Genomic DNA, 11,403 nt, shown 5'->3' with positions numbered 1-11,403 from the left:
CAAGGCCAAAACTCCACCCTACAGTAACTCTATAATTAATTCTGTGGTGACATAATATTTTGGTGTGGGACAATTTTAGCATCAATGGACCCATCTATGCTGATTTCTAAACCGACATATTATTTCCACCAGGACAGGACTTAAAAAAAACTCAGCCAGGTTCAGATTTGAGCCTGGTTATATTAAGGACAGAACGGTGCTTTCTCCAAAGACTTTCCAGCTTGTTTCAAAACAATAACTATAGCACGGAGTGGGAGGGGAGGGTGGGGAAAGGACAGAAGGGAACCAAGCAACGTTTTATGAGCACCCGAATGATTCAGCATATGAAATGTTTTGCCTTGTACATTGGAGCAAATCGGGAGCTATCCCACTGAAGCTTGAATTAAGCAGAGGTTAAAAATGCATAGGATGAAAGTAAGACTTTATTTTCCTCTCTCCTTTGCTTTTATGTCACCTCATGCCTAGGAAATTAGACGAAAGCGCTGGTTTCCTTGCCAGTGAGCGCTAGAACAATCCAGTGGCACAACACCTTAAGGACAGGCGATCAGTTACCGCAGCAACTGGAAATCCCGAGTGTGATGCGGGCACGTTTTGGGGCATCGCCAGAAAGAGCCTAACATGGCAATCTTGCCAGAGGTAGCTCCTCTCAAGCTTGCCCCAGGTATAAATCTGCTAAAAGGACAGGTTTCCTCTGGCTTTTGAGACTGGAATGAACTAAGCATCAGCTGAGGAGCAAGGGAAGACGGGGAGCTAATTTCTCTGGCACGGACTTACTGCCTGTCTTTGGATAAAGCAGGCAGGACTTCAGCAGTGGATTTACAAGCCCAAAGACTGACCATCTGATGCACATTTTCAGTCACTCCAAACTTGGAACAGGACCTGGTCTGCTGGGTAGTTACAGGAGATGTTCATGGAGTTGTTTTGGGCCTTTCTGAGCCTAAAACCTGAGCTGGTGAGCAAGAAACGTCAAGCCAAGATATGGAGAGGAGTGCTATGGAGAGCTATCCAAAAGGAAATGCTGTGGATTTGTGTCTCTGGGTCCCCACCATCTGGCCCTCAAAAATGGCTTTATGTGCTCTGCTGCCCAGAATTGACACATCAAGGTGGGCTCCTACAAGCTTTCCCTGAAGAAAGCACATCTGCAAGAGGACACACCAATGACACATGTTCTTCAAACTTAGTGATTAAGAGCCTCCAAAATAGGAAACATGAGAGGCTCAAGCCCACACCTCCCATGCTCTGGGAAGTATTGCAAGCAGCAAGTTGGATCGGTGGGACAAACCCATCTCCATCTCTCCTACTGAAGCTGTTTGTCCTAGGATACTCCATAGCGTATATAACCCATAGGAACCCATATCCATATAGGATAACCCCTGCATCCCCTATGTCCTTTGGCTGTAGCTTTTAGTCTCCACTCTGAGAACCCCATCAATAAAACGAAAATTTATTTTGCCTCTTTCTGGCTGTCCTGCTATTTTGACTGTACACGCACTGGGGCAGAGGCTGCCCGACATTACGTTTGCGCAGCACCTGCCGTAACGAGCTCTGGTCTTGGTGGGGGCTCCACAAGCTACTGAAGTACAAATAATTAATCATAGGAATAATTATGTTACAGTGCAGCCAATATGAATTCTACTCCCCTGTACTGTCATGCACGATCATACAGATTTAAAATCCCTGGTGTTTAATTAGCAGGCTGCAGCCTTTTATAATATTTGATACTTTTTTTAGATCTACCCCGCTATATACTTAGAGGCATGGAACACATCACAGACAACATTTTTCTTTTTTTTGTAATTTATTGTCGTGCAGGAAACAAAATTGATTTCTTTTTGTGTTTATACACTTTCTGGAACTGTCAAAAAGAAGTATCACATTACAATTTTTACTTTTTCTTACTAAAAGTGTTTCAGAAAATAGGCACTATAGGTGGTACTACATGTTGCTGTGAAAGCGGAATTGTGAGAGGATTACTGATCTTATAAATTCACCATTCTCAAAGACATCAAATTACAGGGTTGTGATAGTTAAGATGAGCCCAACCATGTCTCCAGAAGTCAAAGCTCTCATAAATTCATTAACCCAAGAAAATAAACATCTGAAGGTATTAGCTATGCAAAGCAGTTAGCAGGTGCAACCACCCCCTAATTCATCCTTTTAACAGCGTTTCAAGCCAAACTTTTAGAAGTTTCTTTTCTCTCCAGATTACAAGACTGCAAGGATGCCCCGTGAGCAGCACAGAGCAAGAAGCTGCGTTTGCCAACAGGCGCAATTTCTGCCTCTACTTTGGCTTTTAATGTCGGTGAATGGGAAACTGCTCAGATTACGGAAAGCCGCCCCAACAGGTTCCCAAATCTCCGTGCACTGATGCTGCGGATATACCATAACACCGATCGGGCTTGTCGGTCTTTTTTCAAACAACTCCCTAAACCAAAGTGGAGGCGGCGGAGTAAGCACAGGCTATTTCTTGATTCCAACAGGGCAGGAAAGCCCCGTTCCCCCGAGGCCGCAGTATCCGCCGGGGTTCTTACTGAGGTACTGCTGATGGTAATCTTCGGCGTAATAAAACTCCGGAGCCTCCCGGATTTCTGTTGTGATGGGACCAAAACCGCCCTCCGTCAATACCTGTCAAGAAACACGATGGAAAGCCATTAGCGGTTTGCTGGCTTCTCTGCTGATGAGTGACGTTAGGTTTCCTCTCAGCAGGAGCCACAGACATCTCTCAGGGCTTGGACCACAGCTACAGCACATCCCTGGAAGCCCTTTATCCTTGCTCTCGTGTTATTTTGCTAGGAGACATTGCAGGCACCAAAGTAGGCATTGGTGAGAAGAGGTAGTGAACCCTCCTGTTTTAATGGCTCATTTGTTTAATTTGCTATGGCCACACATTCATTCTCTCCTCTTTATTAACCACGCCAGGCAGTGATGTGATGCCATCAACAAAAGTGGAAAACAAATGTGAAAGGCAGCAGAGAACACTTTGATCAAGCCTGGCAAGCTGCCTTGCAGCGTCCAAGAACTTCACCTGGCAGGTGCCTCAGCTTTGGAACGTGCTATCCACTCCGAATTTCCTTATGCCATGAAGAATTTCTGGGTGAAATTTTAGCCCCATTCATTGAGAAATAAGAGCATTTCAGCTCTTTTCACAGAGTCACTGCAAACCCACTCTTCAAAAAGAACAGTTCCATCATGACCAGAAAGGTATTTTTAAGGCAAATTATGGCTCATTTCTGAGAGATTTGCCAATACGTGAACCAGAAGCAATAATCACTTTGCAGGAAAAGAAGAAGGAATGTGGGTGGGAATTTTAAATTAGACTTTAATTTCTTTCTTATATCCCCTAACTGAATTTGAAACACCTGAAAGGTTTCTGACAGAGGAAATTTCTTTTTAACATGATTTGCCATGAATTTTCCTTTTCTAAGGAAACTGGTAAGCACCAACATTTTGGAGCCAATTCTCATCTCAGTGGGGACATGACTTGTGCTCACTGAAGTCCATGATAACCTAACAAGCCCTTTAATTGGTGTCAGACTACTGTTGCAAAGTATACTTGTAACCTACTGGATGTAGATAGAATCACATTGCTATTGGCCAGACTTTACAGTAGGATCAACCGTAAGAATGAAGGGTTAGCATTTAAGATTACCAGATAAATACATGTCCTCTCATCATACTAACAAATAAAACCACTAAAAGGAAATCACCACACAGAACCATAAAACCAGAGCTGGTAGACCCGTAGTAAGTCATCGAGTCCAACTTCTTTCATCATGATACAACGAATGAGAGCTGCCTTACTCCCAGCAAACATTTAACTGTTCCTGAAAGATCCTCGGAGATGGAGATCCTCCAGTTTCCTCAGGGAGCCCATTCCAATATTTACCATCTTTTAGAGAGTTTTTCCTAAAGCCTAGCCCAGTTAAGCCCACTATTTTCATTTAAACCCACTATTGTGGTTGTACTCATCATGGATGTGGAAAGGAAATCATTCCCTTCCTCTTTACAAGAGTCTTCTACGTACTTGGTGGCTGGGCAAAGAGAAAGATGACATATAATGGAGATAATGCTTCCTCGCAGCATTAGCTAACAGATAATAGGTGATTATTTGGGACCAAAAAGTCTTTGAATTTCCTACAGCAGGGTTTTCTAGATCCTGCCTCAGCACAGCTCAGTACTGACCACAGTCTGACATCAGTTGCTGGACTTTGTAGAGCATTAGTCTGATTTATTCTGGTAATTTCACTGTCTGGAGGATACATTTTGCTGTATTCAGTTTTCCGTCAGGAATGAAGTAATAAGATTGTTACAAAATCCATGATTGACCTGTCTGGGGAGCCCCTGGGTTCCCAACCCTACATCTAAATTCTCAGCGCAGGTTAGGAAGATGTCAACTGGTTGATTCATTGTATTTGAATACAGCGAGGTTACAAGCCCAATTTCACAGAAATCTGGCCTTATTTCCCCACGTAAAATCACCAAACAGTGTTTTTCATCTTTGGGACAGGCTTCGTCCCAAGGGAATCAGATTATTTATCTGTCAGATGTGTGAGTGAAGAAGATAAAAAATGCGAAGGTACGTATCACAACACGTGGGCAACAACTAACACAAAGAGGTGTCAACACAACTGCTTTTAGAAAGCAATATTTCACTTACTCTCTAACCTTCCCAGCAAAGAAAAACACTTTTGAAATTATCTTCATTCCAGAAAGATGGCACAAACTCTGTCATCACGGGCATTAGTCATTTACTTGCTGCTGTAAATGCATGTAAAATTGGCTTCCTCCCCTTAACTGAGTCATGAGGGTGCTGCTGGAGGGATGGATATTTTTCTACTGTGCAAAACAGTATTCGTTACAGATTTTAACATGGGACTTTTCCATCATTGGCCTAATTTTGTCAGTTAGAAAATCCATTCTGTTCAATAACATACCACAAGAGGGCATAAACATCATTTATCCTTTTCAGAATTACTAACAGTCTATTAAAACACCACACGCTGAATAAAGAAGAAGCCCAAGACAACTCATTATATTGCACTTTGGTCATTAGCAAAAGATACCAGCACTGTTGTCAGAAGCAGCGGGAACCCCAGGCTCCGACGCTCTGCCAAACACTACCTTGAATGTTTTGATTTTAAACGGGAAAATATTTTCCTCGCACTGACTGTGTCGATGCGAAGATAAAAACATCACTGGGAAAGATGATGAAGTTTGTGATGTGCTGGCTCCGGCAGGTGTAAATCAGCCCACTCTTGATTGATTTCCTGCCGCCGAGGCAGATATAATTTGATGATGATCCTGTTCTAGCAGACGTTTTAGTCCTCGCTCTCTGAAAATTCCTGAGCCATCCGATGTGACCTCCCATTACCGTGCTGCAGCCCAAAGGGCTACTGCAGCCTTTGCACGCAGAGATGGGAAGGCCCAAATTAGGGAGAGTGTAATTAACCCTTGGGACCTTTTACTCAGTGCAGGAAATTTTTAAGGTACTATCGGACCTTCTTCCCCCCAACATTCCACTGCAATTCAAAGAGAATTAATTCATTAATTCATTCAAGGGACTTCTATGGCTTTTGTTATAGGAGAGATCATGCCAGAAGATCACAACGATCCTTCAGCTGATTATAATCCAGCCCAAAAAACCTGGCAGGTTCTACCGGCGAGAGGCCAAACCAGACCAGAACCCAAATCTCACCCAGCTGTAGAGGGCAGAGGGGACGTGGGCAGCTCGGTGCATTGGGATGGGTGCTGGAGCGGGAACATGTTGGAGCCAGCGCTGGGAACCGCAGCCCTACTACTTTTTTAAACAGCCTGTGCTTTCAGCATGTACAAGATTTTGTGTTTGATGAGTTTCCTAATTTATTATAGCCTGTGAAAGTTTTTTCCTGTTGTTTGCTTTAAACTTCTTGCCTGACGGTGTCATTACATCCTCTGCTGCAAAAAAATAATTCCTTATTCGCTCTCTCCATAGCAATCTTGATTTTACACCTCTGCCTTAATCCTGCTCATTCATCTCTTCAGCAAGCTTCACAGGCTTAGACACCCCACTTCATAACTCAGGTCTATTTTACTGCTGCATTGAGATGGGGTGACTGGAATTGCACTCTCTTCAAGATCACCACGGATTTATTCAGTGGTGTACTTACATTTCTTTTTTATTCTCCGTCTCTTTCCCAGCAATTCTTAGCATTCCACTTGCCTTTCTGACCTCTGCTGAGCACTGAGCAGACGTTTTCAAAGAACCATCTGCAATGACGCCAGGCCCTCTTTCGCGGGCTAATTTAAACCCTATCATTGTGTCTGCACTTGACTTTTATCGACATGGAATTTCAGCAGCTATTTTATTGCCCAGACATTTGATATTGTCAGATTCTTCTGTAACTTTTTGTAGTCATGTCTACTTTTGCTTACCTGGAATAACTCTATACCATCAGCAGCTTTTGGCACATCGCTATCGTCTGTCTCCCTTTTCCAGCTCTTTTATGAGTATATTGAACTGCACAGGTTCCCAAGACAGGTAACTGGTAATCTCCCTTCACTGTGAAAGCTGCCCAATTATTTGTATCTTTTATTTCCTATCTATAACCAGTTATTCATTCAGAAGAGAAACTTTCCTCTTATTCCTGGCTCCCTTTTATGCACCCACTTTCTTCAAAAAATTATATTATGCATGCAAGACATGAGTTTCCTCTGCTAAGGCCACATCAACTCTTCTCTGAAACACTATATTCTGTGTTTGTCTACTAACTTCTGATAACTCAAGCAATCTGCAGCATAAAACATCAGACCCAACTTGTCAATAATTCTGCTAAATCATCTTGGAGATACCTTAAGCACAGCAGCAGCCCACTTTTCATTCAGCAGCAGGGCCAATTTAAACCACAGCTTACCCGCGATGCTAGCGTGCAAGCAATTTCCAGCCTAAGTTCTTTTCATACCTAAAGCTGACCACCGCCTGGTTGCACTGACCTGCCACTGTTCATCTCAGCGATTTGCTCTGAACCTCTTTTGCTGTAGCTTGAACTTGAGACAGCTCCTCAAAATTGTAACCATGATCCGGTGTGGGAAACCCCCAAATTCCTCAGCTGTGAACACAGCCATGAGGAATTATGTAGCTTTCTGCTATGGTAATACCTGCGTCAAGTCCTCCAGCTCAAGCTTTGCAGATGCTTTGTCTCCAGAACTGATTCCTAAAATGCTCAGCTATCCTAAGGAAAATATATTAGCGAATTAGTGAACTGGAGCAATTATTTTGGATGCAGATTTGCATCTATATTTGGACTTGTGCAGCACATACTGGCAAGAAGCAATTTTCCTCCTGGTGGCACCAAGACTGGAGGCGTGCACCAAGGCACTGTCTAGAGCACTCGCACCGCAGATATTGGGCCGTTCAACAGCCAGTGCTATACACGTGAACGCTGCATGCCTAGGACCAGCCGCTGGCACAAACATCACTGTCAGTAAAGACGTGATTTTGGACACACAGGCTTGGAATCACTATGGATTGCAGCAAATGAAACCCTCTTTTTTTCCATTTGAACCATACCGGTTGGTTATCCAGTTGTCTGCCACTTAATCCGGTGCTACCAGTCCCATCTCCGCTGTAGTGAGGGGATCCCATGGCATGCAGATTGCAGTTAGAAAGATTTTAAGGGATGTTCTAGTCATTTAGCGAGATGGTATCATCTTAAGCTGTTTTTACTTTTTAAGTTGAAGGCCATGCTCTGGGTCACTGGGAGACAGCAGAGTCTGCGTGTTAGCGACATTGGTTTGTTCCAGCGGCAGCAATTCAGTTCCGTTATGCTAGGTGATACGAAATGCTGTCCTCAACGGGGGAGATTATATGGGAGACTGCCAAGGAATAAACCAGACCAGTGTAACCGCAGGAGGTTGTTCTTCACTTACTCCCAAGCAACTGTATTTAGCACGCGATACTTCTGCACTTGGATTTGCTACTGCCCTCTGAACTGACAGTAATTGCTGCTTCAGCGTTTTGTAGCCAGCTGATTATATTGAGCCAAAGTATGTCAAAATATTTAATCATTTGACATTACAGCATGGCAACAACACATTCAAGGTGTTTGGCTTCTTGTTTATATTCAGATGGAAGTAGCTAGTGCTTGTAAAGTGCCTTAAGAATTTGGAATGAACTGTGCCAGAAAAGCACGATTCCCTTGTACCTCCCACTACGTGAAGGAACAGACTGGAAGCCACCGACACTTTGATATGTTGTGCTGAAAACGCATGGTTCGTGGAAGTTTAGAGAAGGGGTTGAACCCACTTATAAATCTGAGAAAAAAAAACCCTTAAAATTGGTTTCATTAAATGAAACCATTTAATTTTCGGAGCAGAGGCATCAGTAAAGCAGCAGAGTATTAATCGGTTTCAAGCATTTTGTGGCTTTTAATAAAAATAGCATCATCTTGTGTTTGATGCAATACGCACTTTAAAGCAAGCTCGCAGCCTGTACTCAGGCCGCTGCAACATCCCGTTTGTCTCGTGTCTCAGCAAGTTACGCGAAGCTACCGTATTGTAATGGCCCCTCTAAAGCCACTGATGTTGAAAATACCGCGGAGCATCTTGACACCTTGTGCTTCTGTGTCATCATTCACCCTTGACGTAGAACTGTAAGGCAAGTAATCTCACAATCCTGAGTGCTCCAGCAGGGAGTGCCTATTTAAAACCTCTAGGGCTACCCCTTTATTACATTGGCTACTCAAAATTTCATACCATCAGCAGCAATACTGAAATTCAGCTCTGTTTCCAAAAGCACTATGAGTTAAAGGAGCTGCACTATTTCAGGAGAAGGCCTGCAGGAATTAGTTGCGCGGGCTCAATCTTCTGTAGGATGGGAGTATGCGTACCTCCTAGATACATGACTATGTGATATTTTTAACGGGGAAACAAATTAACTGACTTTGCCAAGTTTGTGGATTAGTTGCTGGCAGGCTTGGGAGCAGAAATTCAGCAATACATGCTCGCTTATACTGAGGACCAGCTATCGCCTACTTTGGTCCAGAGGAACTAACACAATGAGTAGCATGAGGCTTCAATAATGTGCAATTAAGAAAGAATGTTTTATAGATCATAGCATCATTTAGGTTGGAAAAGACCCTTAAGATCATCGAGTCCAACAGTTAACCCAGCACTGCCAAGTCCACCACTAAACCATGTCCCTAAGCACCTCATCTACACGTCTTGTAAATACCTCCAGGGATGGTGACTCCACCACTTCCCTGGGCAGCCTGTTCCAAGGCCTGACCACTCTTTCAGTAAAGAAATTTCTCCTAATGTCCAATCTAAACCTCCCCTGGCGCAACTTGAGGCCATTTCCTCTCGTCCTATCGTTTGTTACTTGGGAGAAGAGACCAACCCCCACCTCGCTACAACCTCCTTTCAGGTAGTTGTAGAGCGTGATGAGGTCTCCCCTCAGCCTCCTCTTCTCCAGGCTGAGCAACCCCAGTTCCCTCAGCCGCTCCCCATCAGACTTGTGCTCCAGGCCCTTCACCAGCTTCGTTGCCCTCCTCTGGACACGCTCCAGCACCTCCATGTCCTTCTTGTCGTGAGGGGCCCAGAACTGAACACAGTATTCGAGGTGCGGCCTCACCAGTGCCGAGTACAGGGGCACGATCACCTCCCTGCTCCTGCTGGCCACACTATTTCTGATACAGGCCAGGATGCCATTGGCCTCCTTGGCCACCTGGGCACACTGGTTGTCCTTCATTTCCTAAGTGTCATTTAGATATACCTCTCCTTTTCCGCAAGACAACCTGCTCTGCAGTATAACATCTCAATGATACATTATTTTAAACGGCTTTTTTTGTGCCGCCTTCGGTTGGCTGGAGCACCTCACTGGTAAACTCAACTGTTATTCTATGATTCCATGAATATTAAAATTCAGTTTGCTGTGCTGGGTCCAGTCTTCTCTATGTCACTTACTGATGTTGGCTTTTCCAATCTAACTGATGCCAGTGACCTCCACAAAGCCCTGGAATGGGCTGAAATGGTGTCTAGCTGGTAAAATCTGCATTCACGTTCATGTAGGTGACCTCCTTTTGGAAATCCTGTGTTTATCCACAGCGAGCCAGTCGGGAAGAAGGATCCTGCCAAGGAGAATGTGGGAGCAGTGGCTGGCAAGTGCTGAAGTCTAACCCCAGCTACCACACTGGGCAGCGGCATGGACTGGCACCAGATATCCACATTCTCCTCTTTCCATTTACCACTCTGCACAACGGACTGAATGATATTGATATATTTGATAGGTGCTGCAAGAATTGATTAGCTAATGTCTTGCACAGGGCTTTGGAGTGCTACATAATTAGCTAATGCTTGCACAGGGTTTTGGAGTGCTATATAATTTCTAAGTATTATTAATATCCTTGCAGGGAAGCTATCTAGCCTCAGAACTCACTTTGCAGCGTGCCTCTCGCAAATCGGGCAGGATTGAAACCGGGAATGATTGAATTATGTTGGTATAAATTCTGCATCCTTCATAGTGTGGGCATATCGATCTAAAAGCAGAAACGGTGAAACCCATTGACTTTACAACTTGCTTTGGTCTTTGCTGTGATAGAAAACAAGCTGCTATGTGTCTACATTATAAAACTGAAGACATAAACATCCTATAGGGACTACACATAGCCTGGTCAAAGAGGAAAAATGCTCTTACATGGGCCTGCTGGAATTGTTTATACGAGTGTATTCTTCCAGTGCAGCACAGGGAATATGCAGATAAGAAGAAAATACAATAGAAACTTAAAAGATGGTGGTGCAATGTGCTAAGCAGAAGAATGTTGATTCTTATCTATAAAACTGCAAAACTGACTTTGTCAGAGGTTTTGCCTGTTGACAAAACCCACGCACACAACAGAGGACGTCATCTGAATCGAGTAAACTGACAGCTAGAGACACAGCTTCGTGGGCCTGAGGGGAAAGCTGCATGTATATATATATAGTCTGTTCTGCTGGTTTGAAGATCTGCTTTCTCTGAAACGCTTTTCTCTTAAATACTTAGCTTGAAGGAGGCTGTTTGGTCACTCGTTCCTGCCAGAGGGGAAAGAATTGCTGGGCTAGGATGTAAATCAGACCTGCCAAGGTAAATCACAGTTGGCCGATACCCTGGCTATCAACATATCTGAGGCTCCAAGTGGTTATGCTCAGAGGGTCTAGGAAGTCCGGAGAGCAGTTAGTCTGATATTTACAACTATTTTACATCTGAGTGTACTTCCTCGTTGCCCACAACAATCAGCTATGCCAGCGGAAATGGCAGATTTATACAGGCAGACTTCTTTGCACCTCCTAGCAATGGGAAAAGATGAGCATTGAATTTGTCCTAAGCTGTATTAAACGGAACTGGCAGCGAAATAAAAACTTCAATTCTATTTTTTTCCTGACGGATACCGA

At 43.9% G+C, this 11,403-nt stretch overlaps 1 protein-coding gene across 1 annotated transcript in view; it reads right to left on the bottom strand.

The window, feature by feature from the left end:
- Positions 1-1,766: 1,766 nt before the first annotated feature.
- MSRA (methionine sulfoxide reductase A) overlaps positions 1,767-11,403 on the bottom strand; it is a 297,534-nt gene continuing 287,897 nt past the window's right edge. Inside the window, exon 6 of the mRNA XM_075144833.1 lies at positions 1,767-2,625. Within this exon, the coding sequence (XP_075000934.1) occupies positions 2,461-2,625 (165 nt within the window). The 3' untranslated portion in view covers positions 1,767-2,460. The remainder of the gene's footprint in view (positions 2,626-11,403) is intronic.

The sequence above is a fragment of the Calonectris borealis genome, chromosome 3 (assembly GCF_964195595.1).
Source record: "Calonectris borealis chromosome 3, bCalBor7.hap1.2, whole genome shotgun sequence".
In the NCBI taxonomy this organism is placed as follows: domain Eukaryota; kingdom Metazoa; phylum Chordata; class Aves; order Procellariiformes; family Procellariidae; genus Calonectris; species Calonectris borealis.
This window is presented reverse-complemented; position numbering and strand designations above follow the sequence as displayed.